The 22,935-nt window shown below is 39.9% G+C and overlaps 1 protein-coding gene across 1 annotated transcript in view; it reads left to right on the top strand.

Annotated features, from left to right (window-relative positions):
- Positions 1 to 22,935, top strand: part of EPG5 (ectopic P-granules 5 autophagy tethering factor) — a 111,159-nt gene that overhangs the window by 30,152 nt on the left and 58,072 nt on the right. The window contains exons 11-22 of the mRNA XM_058557033.1: positions 236 to 393; positions 1,493 to 1,647; positions 3,825 to 3,965; positions 9,305 to 9,469; positions 11,096 to 11,215; positions 11,840 to 12,099; positions 15,363 to 15,503; positions 18,617 to 18,761; positions 18,988 to 19,185; positions 19,571 to 19,681; positions 20,889 to 21,011; positions 21,945 to 22,111. Of these exons, the coding sequence (XP_058413016.1) occupies positions 236 to 393; positions 1,493 to 1,647; positions 3,825 to 3,965; positions 9,305 to 9,469; positions 11,096 to 11,215; positions 11,840 to 12,099; positions 15,363 to 15,503; positions 18,617 to 18,761; positions 18,988 to 19,185; positions 19,571 to 19,681; positions 20,889 to 21,011; positions 21,945 to 22,111 (1,884 nt within the window). The remainder of the gene's footprint in view (positions 1 to 235; positions 394 to 1,492; positions 1,648 to 3,824; positions 3,966 to 9,304; positions 9,470 to 11,095; positions 11,216 to 11,839; positions 12,100 to 15,362; positions 15,504 to 18,616; positions 18,762 to 18,987; positions 19,186 to 19,570; positions 19,682 to 20,888; positions 21,012 to 21,944; positions 22,112 to 22,935) is intronic.

The following is a 22,935-nucleotide window of genomic DNA, read 5'->3' as shown; positions in this document are numbered from 1 at the left end:
ATGATATATATGATACGATTTAGAATAGTACCTGGCACAGACTAAGTGCTTTGTGAGTATTTGCTGTTATTGTTATCCATCCTTGACATGTTTATGACTGAAGCATGTTAGGAAGATTGCTGTAGTGTGATTTAAGAATTTTTTTTTCTGTCAGAGATGAAGGTTTGTCTACTTTCTCAGTGTGGTGAAGTTGACTGATATATAAAATTATTCCTACTCTTTTTAAAACATGCAGACTTGGCATTTGGCTGTTTATGTCGGAAATGCCCTTTGGGACACTGTCAGTCCAGATGCTCTGGAAGCTCTTCTACCTCATGCACCAGGTGGAGAGTGGGAATCTGGAGAAGCTCTACACCACCCTCACGCCTGCTGAGTGCAAGAAGCAACTCCAAGGTACAGCCTCGCCATAATATGCAACATCTATGTTTCCTCTCTTGTGTGCTTTTTCTCTTCCTGGCTTTATTTTTTTTACTTTTAGAAGGACTAAAAGAGAATGTTTTACTCTACTCATGTGTAATAATTTTGAAATTTGAGAGACTGCTTTGTTGTTTTGATTATTAGAATAATAATTCCAATTTTCATTATTATTGAAATGCTCTAGATAGTAATTTCTATTATAAACCCAATTTGGGGATGGGAAATGAAGATTGGGTTGATAAATGCCCCCTGGAGTTATTTTGAAAATACGGGAAATTTGATGGATAGCCTTTGATTTCTCAAATGTGTAAACACATGGAAAGAATTGTTGGCTTGTTGCCTTCTTACTGTGAAAAGTTCCAGTAGGGGAATATCTTTTTTAAATAGGCTCTTTTTTATCTTCCTTCTATAACTTTGCCTTTGCATCATTTAGTTTTCTGTCATGTATGGCAAAGCTGTTGGTCAGTACTGCCCTCCGGTGACAAAATGTAGTATTGCTTACACAGCAGCATCTGAGAACTAGGCAAAACATATTATATACCGCTTACCACCTTTATCAGTATTTCAGTCATGGTTATCACTAATTTCTTGTGTCAGATTTTCACTTATAAGCCTATCTCTTTTGTTTGGAGTGCCGTGTTTGTGCTGGGTAGTTTGCAGTCTCAGCAGTTTTCATTAGGAAGGTTGTCATTCATTTGGCTGACAATTACCAAGAAGCTTCAAGTGTTCCTTTGAAGACGTCTCACCAAGTGACAGTAGTATGCTTTGCAGTTGACAGAACACTTCACTGGTGACATGTCATTTAATCGTAAATAACCTTTTGAGACAGATGAGGAAACTGAGGCTTGGAGATGTTAAATGTCACCTCTGAGGCTATGTTATATTTAGAGTTGGAATTTCATCTGGCACAGCATTCTTCCTGGTGCCTGTAGAAATCCATTGTGGAACAAAGACCTTTGTGTCTTTAAATATTTCTACATGTTTTTAAATTTTATATCTTTTTCTCTGGAAGAGTAATTAAAGTGATTCATATTTATTCTTTCCCCATTTTAATCTTCTTGATATGAACTTGCAGACCCAGAACATTTTGTGAACTTTGAGAAGTGTCTTTCTTCCATGAATAGCTCGGAAGAGATTTGCCTTTTGACTACATTTGCTCAGATGGCTCAAGCCAGAAGAACCGATGTGGATGAAGACTTCATAAAAATTATTGTTCTGGAGATATATGAGGTTAGAATATTACATTTTAGAGATCAGCTAAAAAATGTTTTCTTTTAGATTGTCCATCCATTGATTCTTTTGGGATTGCTTTTTTTTCCTTTTGGTGAGGAAGATTGGCCCTGAGCTAACATCTGCCAATCCTCCTCTTTTTGCTGAGGAAGACTGGCCCTGGGCTAACATCCATGCCCATCTTCCTCCACTTTATATGGGACGCTGCCACAGCATGGCTTGGCAAGCCGTGCGTCAGTGCGCGCCCGGGATCTGAACCGGCGAACCCTGGGCCTCCGCAGCGGAGCACGCACACTTAAGCGCTTGCACCACCAGGCTGGCCCCGGGATTGCTTTTTAAAAAATGTGACTACCTCATACTATCTGTACTCGTGGAAGGAGATAGAGCATCAAAGGAATATCATTTTGCTATAAGGAATATTGAAAATATGAATCATCCCCATTCCATTTCCCCCTAATATCTCTTGACATTTGATACATGAGTCTTGGTAAGGGATAGACAATCTGGCACAGCCTCCTGACATTCATAGTTTTTATACTGTCCGTCGTTTCCCTCTCCCCTTCCCCTAAATTTCCCTCCACTCCTCCGACCCTGCCAGTAATACGGAAACCTGGCTTCCAAGCCAGTTTAAATGAGATAGTGGAAAGAATACTGAACCTAAAGTTAGAAGACCTAGGTTTGTTTTAACTCTGCTACTAATGGCGTATCGCATCGGAAACATACTTACCACTTTGGGCTTCAGTTGCCTCATCTATAAAATGACAGGCTGGAATGAGATCCTTGCTTTTTTCACTGAGCCAACCCTAATGGTGAAAGAGAGTGAACTTTGGACCCCTGAGTGTCTAGGAATATAACCCAAAGTGGTTATCAAAACTTTCTTTGGAGTTTTGTGTATATTTAAAAAACTATGCACATTTTCAATTTAGGCTGTCGTTTATCTGTTTATCTTCATAAAAAACGTTTCCTCCAAACTATTCAAGTACACTCAAGTAGAATTATGTTCGAAGAAGATTCTCTGAATTTATCATCCTCCCCCCAGTACTCCAGTTTGAGAATGACAGAACTGGATGATCTAAAGTTCTTTTCTAAGATCAAATACTCTATTAAGCTGTTCCTATACTTGTACTTTGTAACCATGCATGAAGTTAAGGCCTAGATGGATCTAGAATTCCAGACTATCTTCATGGTCTGAAAATATTGGGGGGAGAATGTATATTTTAACATATATTTACATTTAACATACATTTAACGTTAAATGGGATTCTCAAGATCTATTGCTAGAGTAATATTTATGCCCTCGAATAATGTTTCAAGTGTTTTGATCAATACTCACAGTAAATATTGCATTCTGTATTGCATTCTGATCCGGTGTGTGTGTGAGTGTACATTTGTGAAATTAAAGCAATACTTAATCTTTCTGGGATCCACTCTCCCATTTTATTCTGTTTTTCTGTTCTATTCTACTGTATTTTTTTTAAGAAAAATGCTAGCCATTGGCATCAGTGGATTTTGGAAGACATTGTTCGAGAGGAGTTGGGAAACATTGATATTTCAGAAGCTCTTGTAGTTGGGAGTCTTATTTTGTCGGAAAGAATAGATATTTCCATGAAATACATTCTGATTTTCATCATTTCAGTGATTTCCTCAAATTTAGAAAAGTTTTTACACCGAAGGAACTGCAGTCGTGCATTGCTTAATGATGGGGACACATTCTGAGAATGTGTTGTTAGGCAATTATTTTGTTGTTGTGTGAACATCATAGAGTGTAGTTACACAAACGTAGATAGTATAGCCTATTACACACCGAGGCTCTGTGGTACTAATCTTATTGGACCACCATTGTATATGCAGTCCGTCATTGACCAAGACTTCGTTATGTGGCACGTGACTATATATTATTGCTACTAACAGACTTGGGATATACTTCCTGAATCCAGCACTTGAAGTCATTGTTACATAGTTGCCTTTCCCCTCCATTCCTTCTCCTCCCACCTTCCAGCCTCAGGGTAGACAGTTAGCTCTCTGATGTTGTGACATCTTTTTGAACGTGGTGTGAACTGAGGATCCATGTGAGACTTTTTCTACTTTACTTGAAAATATCCTAAATAAGTTAGGGAAATGTGTTTTGACTGATAATTGGTATTAAAAATGCCTTCTCTACCTCCTCCAACTTTTAGGTATCTTATGTCACCCTGTCCACCAGAGAGACTTTTTCAAAGGTTGGTCGAGAGCTTTTAAGAGCCATCACAGCTGTTCACCCTGAGATAATTTCTATCATTCTGGACAGAGTTCAGGATACCATTGACCAGGTTGGAATGGTAAGAATACTGATTTTGTTTGTTTTGCTTTTTTTCCCTTCTAAATCTTGGAGTTAATGGGGCAATGAGAAAAATAGTAAGGTTGTTGGAAGTGACTGAGTCATAGGCTCAAAAGGATGAAGAAAACGTTTATTATGTCCTGGGCTCTGTGCTAGTTAACCATGCCTACTTAGGGTTAGCTGCTGCTTATAAAAAGCTGTGATGTTTCTCTTTAATCTCCTCAAAGTGACTTTCCTATCTCCTTCAATAACAGGTATTTACTTTAATTATAGCCTATAGTTAATTAACAGTTTTTATTTAATAATTTTGTTTGGCTTTCATAATTCTTAGGTTTTATACTTGGAGGAAACAATTGTGATTAAGAAAGAAGGCCCTATTTAAATCAGCCAAAAGCAAAATTAAAAGTAGTAATTTAAGTTGAGCAAGACACATGTAATTTCTTTCTGTTGTTTGTCACAGTCTCATAATCTTTGTGTAGGTTTTAAAAAGAGCTTTATTGAGATATAATTCACATACCATACAATTAATCTATGTAAAGTGTTCAAGTCAATGCTTTTTAGTGTAATCACAGATATGTACAACTATCACCACAATTTTAGAACATTTTTATCATCCCAAAAAGAAAACACATACTCTTGAGCTATTGCATTCTGTCTCGCCATCCCCTCCAGCCCTAAGCAACCACTAATCTACTTTCTGTCTGTATAGATTTGACTATTCTGGAGATTTAATATAAATGTAATCACATAATATATGGTGTTTTGTGACAGGCTTCTTTCACTTAGTGTAATGTTTTCCAGATTCATCTATGTTGTAGCATATATCAGTACTTCATTCCTTTTTGTGGCCAAATAGTATTCCATTGTATGGATGTACCATTTAAAAAAATGTACACTTAATAAAGATTTTCTTCATCATCTATAATAAGACTATGACATGTGAGTTTTTCTAATGGCAGATAGTCATGCGTTATAACTTCAAGAGGAACGTTTAAAGTGATAGTATTTTTTTATGGGCCTAATTTGTAAAAGGCCCTTACATGTTATAGTCACTGTATCATCCCTGTAGGATAGATGACTGATAACTATCATTGCTTCATCACATTCATAAGGGGGTAGATTCCAGTGAAAGATTAGTTTATGAGACATATTTTTTTCTAAATGAATAGATGATGTATCATGCTTTCCTTAGAAAAGTACATGGTACTATTTTTACATTAAAAAAATTTAATTGTGGTAAATTATACACAACATAAAATATACCATCTTAACCATTTTTAGGTATATAGTTTGGTGGCATTAAGTACATTCACATTGTTTTGCTACCTACCATTACCATCATTCATCCACAGAACTCTTTTCATCTTACAAAACTGAAACTCTGTGCCTAGTAAACAATAATTCCCCATTCCCTCCATCGTCTACCCTCCAGCCCCTGGCAACCAACATTCTGCTTTCTGTCTCTGAATTAGACGACTCTAGTTACCTCGTATAAGTTAAATCATACAGTATTATATTTTTGTGACTGGCTTATTTCACTTAACATAATGTCCTCAATGTTCATGCATATTGTAGTATTGTCAGAATTTCCTTCCTTTTTAAGCCTGAATAATATTCTGTTGTATGTAGATACCACATTTTGTTTATCCATTCATCTGTTGATGGACACTTGGATTTTGGCTGTTGTGAATAATGCTGAATATGAACATGGGTGTACAAATATCTCTTTGAGACCCTGCTTTCAGTTCTTTTGGGTGTATACCGAGAAGTGGAATTGCTGGATTGTATGGTATTTTTTTTTTTTTTTTTTTTGGTGAGGAAGGTCAGCCCTGAGCTAACATCCATGTTAATCCTCCTCTTTGCTGAGGAAGACCGGCTCTGAGCTAACATCTATTGCCAATCCTCCTCCTTTTTTTTTTTTCCCCAAAGTCCCAGTAGATAGAGGTATGTCATAGCTGCACATCCTTCTAGTTGCTGTATGTGGGACGCGGCCTCAGCACGGCCAGAGAAGCGGTGCGTCAGTGTGCACCCGGGATCTGAACCTGAGCTGTCAGTAGCGGAGCGTGCGCACTTAACCGCCAAGCCACGAGTCTGGCCCGGTAATTTTATTTTTAATGTTTTGAGGAACCACTATACTTTTTTCCATAGTGGCCTTCGGATGCTTTGGATATTTTTGCTGTGACCTTGGGCTAGTCTGGAATCAGACTCTAGACCCAGAGCCTGGGGAGCTGTGCCCTAGGGCTCTAAACTTTCACTGATACACTTGGAGTGTATCCCACTGAAGATAACTTCCTGTTCTAGAGGCCCAGCACCAGAGGTCACATCCTATGTGCTTTAAATGTGTGGAGATTCCTCTGGGTTAGGAGTAGTTATTGATAAAGACCAAGCCTTTTGCGAGATCCTAAAGTGTAGAACTCAGAGATGTGTTTTGGTGATAACTTGCAAATTGATATCATATTTTTCTGTTGGCCTATTTTATAAGTTCAAAGATGGGCTCAACTCAGAGGAGACATTCTACTTTTGTTAGTGAAATCCGTATATCTTCCTAATATAGTCTTCAGGTAAAATTAGTGTTCTTTTGACTTTCAGTGAAAGCATAAATATATTGTAAAATACACTCTTTAAGTCCTGTTTTGTTGAGAATTCTTGTTAGGATTCTTCCTTTCTAATCATTTCTTTTTCTTGCCTTATTGCATTGACTAGGTTCTTCATTACAATATTGAATAGAAGTAGAGAGAGTGGGCACCCTTGCTTTGTTCCTTATAGTGGAAAGGGTTCAAAAGTTCACCATTAAGTATAATGTTAGCTGTAGGTTTTTCACTGATGCTCTATATTAGGCTGGGAAAATTTCAATTTCCAGTTTGCTGAGTTTTTTCATGAATGGATATTCAGCAGTTTTTTTTGTATCCATTGAGATGATCTTATGATTTTTATCCTTTTTTCTGTCAATGTGGTGAATTACATTGGTTTTCAAATGGTGAACCATCATTGTTTCCTAGAATAAAAACCATTTGATCACGGTGTGTTATTCTTGGTATGTATTGATAGATTCAATTTGATAATATTTTTTGGTGAGGATTTTTGCATATATATTCCTGAGGGATATTGATCTGTAATTTTATTTTCTTGTTATGTGTTTGTTAAGTTTTGGTTTTAGGGTTATGTTGGCCTCATAACATGAGTTGGGAAGCATTCCTTCCTCTTCTATTTTTTGAAAGAGTTTGTGTAAGATTGCTATTAATTCTTCATTGAATGGTTGGTAGAGTTTACCAGTGAAATCATCTGGGCCTAGAGTTTTCTTTATGGGAAGCCTTTTGATAACAAATTGAATGTTTAAAACAGATATAGGACTGTTCAGATTTTTATTTTGTTTTTAAAGGGATTTTTCCGTTTCATCTAACTAGTTGAATTTATTGGCATAGAGTTGCTGGTAATATTCCCTTATTAACCTTTTGATGTCCCTAGGGTCTTTTATGATAGCCCCACTTTCATTCTTGGTGGGTAGTTATATGCTATACCATTATCTTATGTAGCTGGGATAGATGCTTTTCTGGACAGATCTCATTGCTATACTCATTTTTCTAGTACCATTATTTTGCTCTTTTGTTCTGATACTCACAGGGTAAAGTAGGATTTTTCTATTTTTAAAAATACTGTTTTACCATTTTATTGTTCAAGACCTTTATTAACAAATCCTCATAAAAATTTTACTAAGTGCACACACACACATACAAAGGAAAGGAAAGTTCTCTTTAAAATTTATTCTTTCTATTGTTCTTTCACATTTTGTTTTGCCTCCAATTGGGAGCAGTGCAGGAACCTGAAAAATGCTAGTATGTGTGTTGTAGTCCTGTGTTGTAGAGCCTTTGAAATGTGGCTAGTCTGAATTGAGATGCACCGTAAGTGTAAAATAGTAACTGGGTTTCAAAGATTTAGTAGGAACAAAATAATGTAACATATTTCAATAATTTTTTTTTTTGTGAGGAAGATTGGCCCTGTGCTAACATCTGCCAGTCCTCCTCTTTTTGCTGAGGAAGACTGGCCCTGGGCTACCATCCATGCCCATCTTCCTCCACTTTATATGGGATGCCGCCACAGCATGGCTTGACAAGCCGTGCGCGGGTGTACTACCGGGATCCAAACCAGCAAACCCCGGGCTGCTGCAGCGGAGCACTTAACCGCTTGTGCCACTGGGCCGGCCTCTTCAATAAGTTTTTGTAGTGATTATCTGTTGATAATTTTTGGATATATTGGATTAAATGAAATATGTTATTAAAGTTAATTTTATTTGTTTCTTTTGACTTAAAAAATGCGGCTATTAGAAAAATTAAAATTACATATGTGGCTTGCATTATATTTCCATTGGACACCATTCTAGACATTATAAAATGTATAGACACCACCATTCTAATAATTTTATTTATTTATTTATTTTTTCCCCCAAAGCCCCAGTAGATAGTTGTATGTCATAGCTACACATCCTTCTAGCTGCTGCACGCGGGACGCGGCCTCAGCATGGCCGGAGAAGCGGCGCTTCAGTGCGCGCCCGGGATCCGAACCCAGGCCACCAGCAGCGGAGTGCGCGCACCCAACCACTAAGCCACGGGGCCGGCCCTAGACACCACCATTCTAGACATTATAAAATGCTCTTCTGATCATTCTCCCTTAAAACAGACTGTATTAAGTGAACCCAGATTTATCTTAATTTGCACACGTGGATATGTTATTTAAAAAGTGATGCTATAGACTTTTTGTAAACAGGGTTTTAAAAACTTTTTATTACAGAATCTCCCAAATATATATAAAAGTAGAGAGAATAGTACAATGAATCCCTATGTACCCATCATCCAGTTATAACAATAACCAACTCTTAGTTGATCTTGTTTTATCTTTACCTCCATCTACTCCTTGTCCCTCCTCCCCCAATTGCTTGGAAGCTAATAGAAATATCTTTTTAAATCCCAGAGAGGAAATAATTATTTAAAGTGCTAAATCTTTTTGTAATGATATGTAAAATGAATGACTGTCTCCTGATTTGTCATGCCTTTGAATTTGGGTCTTGGTGTGGTGTTGGGTCTTGGTATGGTGGTTTTCTTAAATGGAAGTATACCAATTTACATATAATAAGAGATTGACCGTTACAAAGGATAGCAAAATGTGCTTTTGGTGTATCATTTCATTTGGTTGTCCATGATGTCCATTTCAGTTGTCTAAAAATCTACCAAAACCCCACTTCCTTTTGGAGAAGAATGTTTGCAAGCAGTTTAATAATGTAATATTGTAGTAATATAGGATTGCCTTTTAAGTTTTGATGTTAATTATTATTTTCTTTTAAATAAGGTTTCTTTATACTTGTTTAAAGAACTGCCTTTGTATCTTTGGCAACCATCTGACTCTGAGATAGCTGTGATTCGAGATTGGTTATTGAATTATAACCTGACAATGGTGAAGAATAAATTAGCCTGTGTGATTCTAGAAGGACTCAATTGGGGATTTGCTGAACAGGTATGTGTTAAAACCATTCCCTAGAGACTGGAGGTTCTACATCAGTTTTAAAGAAAGTTTTCTGAAACCATTAACATTTCCGAGTGTCCTTTGCAAGGTCTGCAAATTCTTTTAGCTGTGTCAGAGTTTAGGATCATCCGTTTAATTCTGTTTTGCAGAGTAAGCATCCTCTAAATGAAGATAAATTGCTCCATGTTGAAAATTCTTCCCTTTTTCCTTAGGCTGTTTGTATCTGTTGTTTTATCTCTGTCTGTTGACTGCAGTTTGTCCTCATTGCCTCTCCTGCCTCTGGTTCCTCTTCCTTTTGCATTTCGTTTCACATGTCATTGCCAGATTTGACTTACGAAACACTGTGCATTGGTTAAGAGCCTGAGCTCGGAACTAGTCTGCCTGAGTTCTGAGCCCTGGCTGTGTGACCCTGAGCAAGTTTCCTGAACTCTCTGGGCCTCAGTTGCTCATCTGTAAGCATTGTTATTAATACGTTTACCTCATAGGGTTATTGCAAGTTAGGACATGTAAACCATTTAGCACAGTTCTTGGCACACCTTAAATACTCAGTGGTGGTAGTTTTTATTAATAATAGTTTATTATTATTAAGAGTTTGCTACCTATCATGTGTATCCAAAGATGCCATGTCTTTGATTTTGACAATTAAACCTTTCCTGCCTCTTTACCCTAGGCCTTATTAGTTAGCTCCTTGATCAAAATATTTAAACATTTTAAAGGGAAAATGGGAGAGTACTCGGCCTTCTCCAGCTTCTGCCAGCTTCTGTTTTGAGCAAATCATGTAGTCGTCGCACTCATCTTGTGTGGTTTGCATGAACATGACCCCTGTTGCATGGATAAAGCTGAATCTAGGGAGCTTTTCTGCCAGGGTGTCCCTGACCACTTGGGTCTGCCCATGGGTTCCTCTGGTCTTCTCTTACTCAAGCGCTGGGGGGTGAGAGCTGTAGGGGCTGTTCTCCACCTTCACATTCTGTGACTCGTGAATGGAACTCCCCAGTCCCCTACTCCCAGAGAGATGCATGAAGACTCTGCTGGTGAGCGTCTCCTTGATCTTTTATTAGAGTTAGGAAACTCACCTTCTATGAGAGGAATATATTTCTTCAGGTTGCAAAGGAAAATTTGGTGAGAAATGTGATAGGCAACTTCAAGCTCCTGAAGGAGTATTTTGCCTGTGTTGTTGAGTATCTTATATATTTTCACTGATAGAATAATAAAAGAGAATGTACACTTAAATTATTAAATATCTTCCTATTAATAATAATTAAACATCTTCCTAGTTAGTGGCAATGCCTTTAAACTTATAACCCAAACTTATAACTTTGGATTAATATAATTTATAGAGATACGAGGGTGGGGATTTCACATTGAAGTTACCTTGTATGGCTGGGGTCTGGGATGACTCAGGTTCACACCTATCTAGATGAAGTGAAATGGTTCTTTAAGATTTCATTTTTTTTTCCTATTGTCATTTTGTAACTCCATTGTTAGGGGATGTGATTTTTAGAAAATTTAGCTTCTGCATCCAAGATCCTTTTTTTACTATTCTGCCTGGTCTTTTGGTTCAAAGGTATAAAAAAAAAATCAAGATGGCATGTTTGTGATTATTTTTCTCTTTAAAAGGGTACCCTTCATCTGCATCAAGCAGTCCATGCTGAAGTGGCTTTAATGATTCTTGAAGCATATCAGAAATACCTTGCACAGAAGCCGTATGCTGGGCTTCTTTCTGAAAGTATGAAGCAGGTATTTCCTTCTCTTTGTATTGAGAACATAAATCTTTATTATAAATGATCTGGGTGGATAAAGTTACAGTATACAGTAGGTTTCCTAAGAAGATTACTGGCAATTTAAGATATTGAAATTGAGTTCTGTCGTTGGATAAAGATTTTTCTTTAAAAAGTGGTCCACGTATGACGGTTTTAATATTGTGCAATTGGAGTTGAGCTGCAGTGGTGTGCTGGAGTGGGCTTGTACTGGCTCCAGATCAGGTTGTTAACCTGTTGGTAGCTAGAAGTTGATCATGGTGGGAGTTTTTACACCACTAAAATTGGTAGATGCTATAAATGAGCCTCCAACTGATTGGTAAACTTATGTACCAGCACACCATTTGTTGCGTACCAACTTTTATATTATTATTCTTTTGCTTGAGCTGACTCAGATCATGTTCACAAAGTGACTATCAAGTAAGCAGAAGTGGCCAGTTGTGAGTGAGAAATTCCTTAATTTAGTGCTACAAACACTGAGTGCCAGTAAGTAGCATGTCCTCTCTTTCGAGGGCGTGGTTGATCACAAAAGGAAATGGGTGGGTGAGCTTACTGATTTAGTTTGTGTGTGACTAATGTGGTTTAAAATAAATAATTGTTTTAGGTTTCATATTTGGCCAGTATTGTTCGCTATGGAGAGACACCTGAGACCTCATTTAACCAATGGGCCTGGAACTTGATCTTGAGGTTAAAACTGCACAAAAACGATTATGGAATACAACAGAATTGTCCAGCTGTTCCCTTCTCCAGCACTGTGCCTGACATGACAGAGTCACCCACGTTTCATCCTCTCTTGAAGGCTGTTAAGGCGGGCATGCCCATTGGCTGTTATCTGGCCTTAGCTATGACGACTGTGGGCCACAGGTACAGTGTTGGGGCTGAACCTCTAAGATTGCTGAACCTTGTAGTCAGTGATTCTAGAATCTCATCTTTCACATCTCAGAGTGTGAGGCCTCCATCAAACCTATTTAGAAGTAATCAGGGTCAAATCATGAGCCTTGATTAATAGCTTATCAAGGGGAAGTGCTACCCAAATTCATAAAAGACACATTTGTACCAGAAAATCACCTTGTTCCATTATGAAGAGAGTCACCCTGAGTAGAACTTTCATGTCAGATATATTCTCTTCCTTAGAATAATGATCAAATAAAAATAAATGGTCACCTGTACTGAATTTTGTTTAAAGTGATGACACCTAATTCAGGCTTCTCAGCTTAAGGGCTAAACCTGACCAGGGGAATGAAATTCCCGATCAGGTCATGTGCCTCTCTGGTGTGTGCCCATAGCTGTCTCTGTTTCTTCCACTGGGGCATTTATCACACTATATTATAGTTGTCTGTTTAATCTTATCAGGAATGTCCTCTGAGGTTAAGACTCTGGAACTGTGTTTGTCTTGTGTTACCATTTTATCCCTATTGGTGAAGGCTGTGTCTGGTGCACTAAGTAAATGAATGAATGAATGAATGAATGAATGCTGAGTTGGTTCAAAATCCTTTTCTTTAAAGATCATTTTCCTACAGTGTATTATTTTTTTCTAGCCTATCCATTTTTCTAAAACCTCTTTGACCTATGCTTTCTGGTTCTTACATTTTGGACCCACTGAAACACCCTTTTAGCATCCTCATTTCAACATCTGTTCCACACTAAGTATATTTTCAGTGGGATGCCAGTTGTCCTGTCAGCTGTTAGTGTTCAGCCTTGTGCTGTGAAGTAGGAGAGGTAGGGAATTGTTAGATAGCTGCCCTCAGGTTGTTGACAGTTTAGTGGAGTAAACAAATTGGCAATACTAAAGATATTGTCATGGGCTGGATGATATATATAGAGCAGTGGTTCTCAACCCTGGCTGCTTTTTAGAGTCACTTTTGGAGTGATTCTAAAGATACCTGTGCAGGGAAGAGGGTGATCCTGATCTAATGGGTCCAGGGGCTAGTGCTCCAGATTATTCTAGTGTACAGCCTAGATTGAAAACTACTCGAGTGTGAGCAGAAGGAATTTCAATGAAGGAGAAATCATTAGAGCAGGATACTTTCATGGAGGTGCTAAGCTTTGGAGAGAAGTCTTAATTAGAGAAGACATCGTAGGTTAAGGATGCTCACCTTCTCCGTGTGATTAGTGCCCACAGTGTTCAAGTTTCAACCAAGGGCCATCCACTCCCCACCACGCTGCAGCACCTGTGCGTTCTGAGAAGCGTGCTTACTGTACTGTAATGTAATAGTTTATCTCTCCTCCTTCACAGACTGCATGTTTCCTGAAGGTAGGGGCATTGTCTTGTCATCTTTGTATCTCCAGAACTTGTACTTAGGTATTTCAAGTACATTGCATGAATGTGGGAAGGAGCACTAGGTGTCTGAGAGGGGAGGGGAAGTGATGAGGAAACACTCCTGACTGAAGCCTGTGATTCATGTTGGTGAACGGAGGTGATCAGGTACGTCCAAATTATGGACGAATTTGAAAGCCAGCTGAAAGAGGGTAGAATTGATCTGCAAGGAAAAGGAGAGATGTTATAGAGGCCCTTTGGAAGGCACTTGTTATGTTGTTTCCAGTAGCTCTAGTGTCATTCACAGTTTCCCATACCTCAGGTTCCTCATCTCTAAAATGGAATAGTAGTATCGGGCTTTCTTTCTGAGGCTTAAGTGAGATATAATGCATTTAACATGTTTAAAACAGTCCGGACATGTGGATTCTTTGAGTGTAGTGTTCTGAACTTGTTTCATGATTTCTCTAATTTCTCATATTCGTTCTGGGACTATATCTCTTTATTCTGGGATTGATACTGCTATGGGGCTTCTCTAAACATAAATATTTGCTGTGGATTATTGAATCCTGAATGGGAGCGAGGGTGAGAATAAGTGTTTCTCTGAGGGACTGAACTCCACTGTGGTCATCTGGGATGTATATATACTAGAACTAACATAAAACAATCTAATGAACGGGCTTGGGGTTAGGGGCAGAGTATGCAGGGACGTAAGTTGTACCTGAGTGTAACCTCACAGACAGTACAGAGAACAGTAGTCAAAAAATCACCCAGAATCTTCCTCACCCTAATAAAACATTGCTTTTTTTCCCCCTGTGTATTTTTCCTTTGATCTTTTATAGAGCTATAATGTATGTATAATTTTATAATTCTTTTGTTTTTCACCGCTAATTTGTAAACATTTCCCTATGGCATAATCTTTGCACTATTACTTTTATTTTTTGAAATGATTTTATACCTAGAATTAAAGTAATATAACCAAACTGTAGAATTAGAAAAATGGGAGAAAGAGCCACTTACTTCTACCACTCCCAACACAATGAGCATTTTGGTGTGACATCATCTCTGTGTTTTTTCCCTGTATATAACTCTTCTTTGCTAGTAGTTGTAATCAGAAGTATAAAATTTTATGGTTCCTTTTTTCCAGTATCATTAAAGCAGAAGTATTTTTCCACGTTGCCCTTGGCCATCATATGCCTTATTGTAGAATGATGCACTAATATTCCTATTGAATGGAATTTTCCAAAATTTACATAAATCATTTTTACCTCTGAGTTTGCAATTATAAATAATTCTGAAAAGTACATCTTTACATGGATCATCTGTTGTGTGTTTTTTCCCCCATATTTGAGATTATTTCTTAAGGATAGATTCTTTGAATTGAGTCAAAGAATAAGTACATTTTTATGCCAAATTGGTTTCAGAAGAATTTTGCCAGTTTATACTGGCAGATTGAGCTCACTTTTGAGTCTTCTCTTTGCTGTAATACCTTGTGGGAATATGCAGACAGTGAGAGCCCCATGACTCTTAGACGGAGTAACGTTTGAGAAACAAAATGGGGTGGTGGCAAGTGCTCTGGACTAGAAATTTGCAAACTTCGGTTCTCATTTTGACCCTACACTAGAAAATTATGTGAATTTGGGCATGATACTTTACTTTTCTCATCTATAAAATGAAAATATAGATGAACTATTAAGTTCCTTTGTACTTCCAGAGTTCTGATTCTAGTATTGCTATGTGAAGTTTGGGCATACAAAAATGTGTTGGAGACCTGAGAAAATCCTGGTAGCATATAGGCTGATCGCTCACTGGAAGAACATCATTTTATGAACCTGCTACCATGTATGGTCATTGCCTTTTGCTTTTTCCATAGCATTGAGAAGTTCTGTGCAGAAGGCATCCTGCTGTTGGGAATTCTGGTCCAGTCGAGGCATTTGAGAACGGTGGTCCATGTCCTCGATAAGGTTCTGCCTTTGTTCTACCCTTGCCAGTATTACCTTCTGAAGAATGAGCAGTAAGTAGAGAACAGCCCAGCAAGTGCAAATCTTCTGATTTCTCAAGTAAAATAGGGAATGATATTTCACTAGTGTATTTTTTATGAGACTGAAAACTTCCTGCCCAGTTGAGAATGCAGGTTGATGAACAGTGATTCTAATAATGATTCCAGTTTTGTTATCATGAAAGATATTTCCCTGAGCATTTTGTTTCCGTAAAACTCTGGGAATAGTGCTTCTGACTTTGAGCAGCAGATGGTTTTACCATTGTAACAGTAGCAAAACATTTTGCTTTTGATTGCCTGCAGTGTACATAGTGCAGTATTACAAACAGATAAGATACATAGGAAGGTGCTCATCACATAAGACATTTTTATTGTTGAGAAAATAGGACTTTTGAGGTAATTACAAAGTAATGAAGCAAAATATTGGCAAGGACATGCTGTGGTATATAGATTGCATTTGCGTTATATGGTAAAAGTTTATGGAATTTATGTAAAAGAAATAGCTGCATGAGGAGGGAGGGAATTAAGGATGAGGTATTACTCAAGATTTTTAATTGCATGTGATGAAAACCCAGTGTGCACTAGTTTCACCAAGAAGGGAATGTGTTGGCTCATGTGCTTCGGAAAAAGGCTGATGATAACATCAGGTCAGTCTCAAGTGGTGGTTCTCAACCGGGGGTGATTGGATCCTTTTCAGGGGACATTTGGTAATGGTTAGGGATGATTTTGGTTGTCACAACCTGGTGAGGGGAGTGGGACGATTCGAGGGAGGGTTGGGGGAAGTTGCTACTGCCATTTAGTGGGTAGAGGCCAGGGATAGTGCTAAACATCCTACAATGCACAATAAAGAATTAGCCAGCCCAAAACGTCAGTAGTGCCAAAATGGAGAGACCCTGGATTAGTGTTTCTCTTTCTCTCTGTTTATTCTCCCTCCCAGGTCCCTTGACCCTGCCTCTCTCTTTCAGACCTTCTTCTGCACGTTTACTTTTTCCAGGGGACTGAAAGTGCATGATTACAGAGAAAACTAGGCATCATCCTAGTTTCCCATGGAAAACACAAATGTTTTTCTTTATCATTATTCCCTATAATGGTCCTGGATTGGTCTCACTTAATCATGGGCTATCCCTGAGCTTATCACTGTGTCCAGTGGGATTACCAGTCCTGAGAGGAGAGTGTACAGGGATTCTGTATTCAGAGCCCCTCACTCCCAGAACTCGATGGCTTGAGGGAAGGACAGTTTCCTTAGTGAAAGGATGTGCAGTGAGCAGAAGGGAGAGAAAGAGGATACTTGGTGAACAGAAGATACAGATGGCTCAAGAGTATGACTTTATGGAAGAGCTGGGTTTCTAATTGAGCTTTGAAGTTCATGTAGGCATTGGGCCGGTAGAGAGGACTGGGGAAGGCAGGGCTTTTTCAGTATTGTAGGGGGTGAGAGGAAGGTCTGGAGGTGGCCAGGCTGGGGAAGAGCATGAGTGACGGCATACAGGTGGGAAGAAAACTACCTGTCCAGGGAACAGGGAGGAGAGCATCTGGCTGGGGCCTCATGAAGAATGATGAGGGAGGTGAGGCCCGATGTGGAGGAGCCCTGTATGGTGGGGGACAGGTAGTATGTCCAAGGGCACAAGGAGCATGTTACAGTTGTCCCGTTGTGTGTCATTTCAAGCAGTGCCTCTACAACTTGCCTGGTAATGAGAATCACCTGGGAGAGCTAATCAAATACGGATTCCCAGGTTCCACCCCTGGAGATTATACTTTAGTAGGAATGGGTTAGGGCCTAGGAACCTTTTGTTTTAATTAGCACTCTAGGCACCAGGCAAGTCTGGGAACACTTGTCTTCTGGGTAGCACATGGCTTTCAGGGCAGTCAGGTGTGAGTTTGTGTCCTCCACTTTGCTAATGCGTGAACACAGGTGAGTTGCTTAACTTTTCAGAGCCTCTGTTTCTTCATTTGTATAATGGGATAATACCACCTCTTATACAGGGTGGGTGTAAGGATTAAGTAATACATATAATGTACAATGCCTGGCACAGTTTTAATATATTTTCTTTAGATTTTTGTAATTTTTAAAAGAAATTTTAAAATTAGATTGAATGGTCTATATATTCTTTTTCTCTAATTGTTAAATTTTAAGTAGTGGTGACTCTTTCTAGGCTCTATTTCAAATGCTTCTTTCTCAGTGTCTCCCTCACTCCCCTCTGCCTGCACTGGCTCTGCCCTTGAACTCGTACAGCACTGTATTGGTACTTTTACTTTATGACAGAGTGGGAGTTGGGCCTGGTTTGGGCCTGGATTGTGTCTCCTGTGAAATAGGAAGCACCTTCATCCCCCAGTAACAGCTGCTCATTGATTCCCGCTGGGTTCTGCCACCGTGTGTGCACCGTGGGGAGCGAAGCCAGCTGGGCTTTGCCCTCAGACACATAGGAAGTTATAGCATTCTCGGGATGGAGTTACCGGGTTTAAGGACCATGAAGGAAGACAGCAGGGTACTACGAGAGAGGTTATTAGACATACGTTAGGTGGTGGGGAGGGGTTAGGGTGTGTTCTCTGAGGAAGGGACGTTGCAGATGAGATGTGAGGGATGAGTAGAAGTCTGCCTGGTTAGGTGTGGGGGAGTGTTTCAGGCAGAAAACCCAGCAGAAGCAAAGCCCCTGAGAGAGGAGGGAGCCTGGTGCACGCACGGGACTGAGGGCATATCCATGACTCAATTGTGGTAGTATGCCCCTAGTGCCCCGTACGCCACGTTGTGTGAAGTTAACTCCCAGTACAAGATTGTGGAATGATTTTATAAACATCTCTGCTTTGCTAGTGGGAGTGGGGAGTTTGGAGGGGATAGAGGGGTACTTTTGGGTGTTTTTCCTCTAATGCTCTTTAACTTGCACATGTTGGTGTGTCTTGGATCTGTTCACTACACTTCTGCAGGTGGATGGCATTCCTTTTAACCCACATTAAATTGGAAAACTTTATTCTTCCAAAATTCCTGAAGATTTATCAGAATCCCTAAATAGAGCTTTGGTCTAAAAATGGGACCACTTTAATATTTTTCTGTTTCCTAATAAGTAATTAGGCACTGGAAATTCTGTTGACTCCTGATTGGAAGGTAAAGTTGTGTTGTCCTGTGTGCTTGGCAGGTTTCTGTCACACCTCCTCTTGTTCCTACACTTGGACAGCGGTGTCCCTCAGGGTGTCACGCAGCAGGTCACCCACAAGGTGGCACAGCACCTGACGGGAGCCAGCCATGGGGACAACATGAAGCTTCTCAACAGCATGATCCAGGTCAGGGCCCTGGTCAGCCCCTAAATACACCCTCACCCACCTTCCCAAACACCCCTAGTGCTGGCACATCTGTGTGTTCGTCATTTCAAGCACTTGGCACAGTGCTTTTGGCCAAGAAAGCCAACAGATTTGAGTTTTGTAGTGGAGGGTGATATTATTTTGTTGATGTTTTAAAAATGAGAGGCAGGTTATAACCTTTCGCATCACCTGGGCCCTTTCTCCATAGGCCCACATATCTGTCAGCACTCGGCCCAATGAAGTGGGCCCCGTTGCCGTATTGGAGTTCTGGGTTCAGGCTCTTATAAGCCAACATCTTTGGTACCGAGAACAACCTATCCTCTTCCTCATGGATCACTTGTGTAAAACAGCTTTTCAGCTGATGCAGGAAGACTGTGTGCAGAAATTACTCTACCAGCAACATAAGGTAAACCTGTTAAAGAATTTATCTTTCAGTCATTGGCTAGATAGTAGCCTTCTAAAAAGGTTCCCCCAAATGCATAGTTCTCAGTACCACTCTGTGGCCACTGCCTTTTTAAAGCTTTGCCTTAACAGTGTCTTATCTCAATAAACACAGTCTCCTAGTGCAGATCCTCATAAAGCCAAAGGAAAGAACTCCCCAGGAGGAGCTACTCATTACATTTGGCTGTAATGCACTGCCTGGGAGTGTTGCAGGTGGGCGAATTATTGAAATCCGTGTCTTACCAGAATCTTCCATTGTAGTAAGATAATTGCTGATATTCTTGAAAAGGTCATTGATAAGGTTTTTTTAAAGCCTCCTCTCCCTGCTCCACATCCTCTTCCGGATGTAGAATGCTTTGGGTTACCACTGTGACCGGAGTCTGCTCTCTTCTTTGGTGAGCTGGATTGTGGCAGGCAACATCACTCCCTCCTTCGTGGAGGGCTCGGCCACGCCCACTCAGGTAAGAAACCCACTGAGGACCATTTGTTATCTTAGTGAACTTTAATATTGTTGGCATCCTTACTAATACATTACTAATAGCCTGAAATAACTAACGTTTATTTAGCACTCACTATGTATAAGGATGCTTTTTCATTTAATCCTCACAATAGCCCTCTACTGAGGTTGCGCTGTTGCTATTCCTGTTTCTCAGAGGAGTGAACTGAGTTTTCATGGAGTTAAGTGGCTGGCTCAGGATCAGACAGCTCATGATCACACTCGATCTGCCTGACTGTACAGCCTGCCCAGCAGCATAGCACAGTGCTTAAGAGTGGGTGCTGGAGCCCAATGGCCCGGGGTTCAATCTCAGTTCTCACATTTGCTAGCACTGTGCCTTGGGCCGCTTGTTTACCTCTCTGTCCTCAGTTTCCTCACCTGTCAAATGGGAATAATGATTGCACCGATATGTAAAGCATTAGAAGAGTGCTTAGCACGTAGTCAATGCTCACTAGGTGTTGGCTGTTATTATTGTTGTCGTCAGCAGCTGCGGCATTATTTTCATCATTATTACCACCTCACAGACTTTGTGTGTCACATGATGTCTCTATTTCATCACTTAAACAAGTAGTAACATCCTTCAGCCTCCTATCACAGTCTTACCTCCGCCTTATACCTCTTATGATCCAGCTGAAACCAACTCCTTGCTGTTACCTGCACACATCTTTGCCTTTGCCTGGCTGATTCTCTTACCAGGCATGCCTTCCTCTCCAATCCCTAGATAGAGCCTTCTCTGATATACTTACTTTCTCTGATCCTGCCCTCCCTCCTCTGCTTCCCATAGCATTCGACTCCTGATTCAGCACTCACCACTTCTCACTTCACATTTTGGTTACTTATGTATTAGTTTGTCTCCTCTAATAGAAGGAAGACTTCTTAAGGGCAGAGCTCATGTCTGGCCCTCCTTCCTGTCCCTTGTGCATACAGAATCTGCCCAGTAAATATTGTTGAGCGAGTGAACATCCTTGTTTAACTAAAGTAGCTTTTCCAAAGGAATTGAATGTTTTCCAATGATCTATTTTATTTAAATTTATATCTGTGACAAAAATAGAGATAGGTATAAAAGCTATGTGTTAATTTTAGAAACTATAAATATTTGTTGATTGAGATTAATTTGTGGACTCTCAGGGTGTATTTTGTCTGAGTGAGCTGCTCATTCCCCTCCCCTTTAGGTCTGGTTTGCATGGACAGTCTTGAACATGGAATCCATCTTTGAAGAAGACTCTCAGCTCCGAAGAGTTGTTGAAGGGGAATTGGTTATAAACTCTGCATTTTCCCCTGACCAAGCTCTGAAGGTGCAAATAGCAGTTCTGCATTTGAGTGGGAGAAGGTGGTTTAGATTTCAATGCTGATGTTTCACATATAGCTTTTGAACTTCGGTGTTTCCTTTTGTTGTGAATGTTTGAAAAGTGCAATAAGCAAACCAATGCTGAAAACTGTAATTGAAGTGTATACTTCCTTCTCAAGATTCATTTAACATTGAGAGTCACAACCTAGTCATTGAAGGGTGTGTTCATTGCATGTGTGAAGGGGATTGCCGTTGTTTTAAAGCAATTTCCAGTGTATCCTACGTGCACCAGAGTCCCCTGAAGAGCTTGTTAAAAATCAGATTCTTGGACCCCAACTTCTGAGATTCTGAGTTTCTGAGTTTGGAGTGGGACGAGGAATTTATTTTTTAAAACTCCCTAGCTGATCCTTAGGCTCACTAAAGTGTGAGAATGACTGGAATAAGGCTTTAGAATTAAAGACCTTTTATTTTAGGCTCCCATAGTATGGACTTTGCTTTTGGGATTCAGAGCCTGTCAAGGAATTTATCATTCTTGAAAGTCCTTTTAAAATCTAAATTTTCAAGAGATTGGTAAAGTTTGACAGTAAAATTTACTTTTGGTGTTCATGTCATTTTACTCACTTGCACCATAGTGTTTTTCATGCTAAAGAATATAAAGGCCTGTCAAGGAATGGAAATGCAATTAGACTAGGTGACGCTTAGGACCCATTCCAATTTAGGGGTCTGTGAAATGTTTTGACAGAAAAAAAAGCTGCCCCACACGTCTTGCTGCCAAGGAGGTTGAAATGTTAGCTAGTGGGTTGGAGAAGTAAGTTTTATATGACTTCTTTTTCTTACTGAATTGAAAACAAAATGTTCAGCATTCCATTGGATCACTTAGAGCAAACTGTTCACAGTTGTGTTCATTTCATGGTTGCTCAAAGCCCCTCCTCTTTTGTAGAAAGCCCAGGCCCAGCTGAAGCTCCCCATCGTCCCTTCCCTCCAGAGGCTGCTGATTTATCGTTGGGCCCACCAGGCTCTCGTCACACCTTCTGATCACCCTCTTCTGCCGCTCATTTGGCAGAAGTTCTTCCTCCTGTATCTTCACCGCCCAGGACCACAATATGGGTATGGTACCCAGTGCTGTAGTAAGTTTCTATGAATCTGTTCCTGCCTTTGCTCTGCTCTGTTGCTCTGTGTGTTCACACTGTGGTGGGTGAGTTAGAATCATTCTTGAACCTCTGGCTAGGCATCTTCCTCCCTTCCCATTTCATGTTTGTTAAACTAGACCATTTTTGAGTTCAGAGTATCTTGTGGCTACTCTCTCTTTACCATCGCCCATGCCCAATGCACTGAACACCCTGGCAAAGTTTAGTACAGAACCTCTGGTGATGCAAAGGGAGAGAAACTGCCCCAAACAGGCTCCTTGTGTGACCACCTTGGGGCTCATTTGAGGGGACTGGTGATGGGTAGTACAGGTGTGGACAAAGGCCAAGCTGTGTCCAGCAGCCCTTGGGCTGTGCCTGGGGGTGTCCATCATTTCCACTGGATGTGAAGGGACTCTGGTCAGCTGGAACTGTCCACTGTTTCCTACCATTGCTGTCCAGCTCATTTCCTAGCTCACCCTCACTCCCTTAACTCACTCCTTTGAAACATATAGATGTTGATTCTTTGTCACTTCCACTTTCTACCAGATTGCAAGTTCTTCAAGTGCAGAGACTATCATTAATCTGTTCTGTACCTTTAAGTGGTGACAGTATCTTGAATTTGCATAGCATTTCATTCTTTTACAACTGCTTTCATATACACCATCTTGTTGGATCCTCGTAATAACCATTGAGGTAGAAGTAATATATATTTAATGCAGTCTATACACAGCCATAGTAAAGTGACTTGTTAATTCCCTGCAATTTTGTGTCACATGGAAACAGCATCTTGTGTTGATCTTGTGG

Source organism: Diceros bicornis, chromosome 16 (assembly GCF_020826845.1).
Source record: "Diceros bicornis minor isolate mBicDic1 chromosome 16, mDicBic1.mat.cur, whole genome shotgun sequence".
Lineage (NCBI taxonomy): Eukaryota > Metazoa > Chordata > Mammalia > Perissodactyla > Rhinocerotidae > Diceros > Diceros bicornis.
This window is presented reverse-complemented; position numbering and strand designations above follow the sequence as displayed.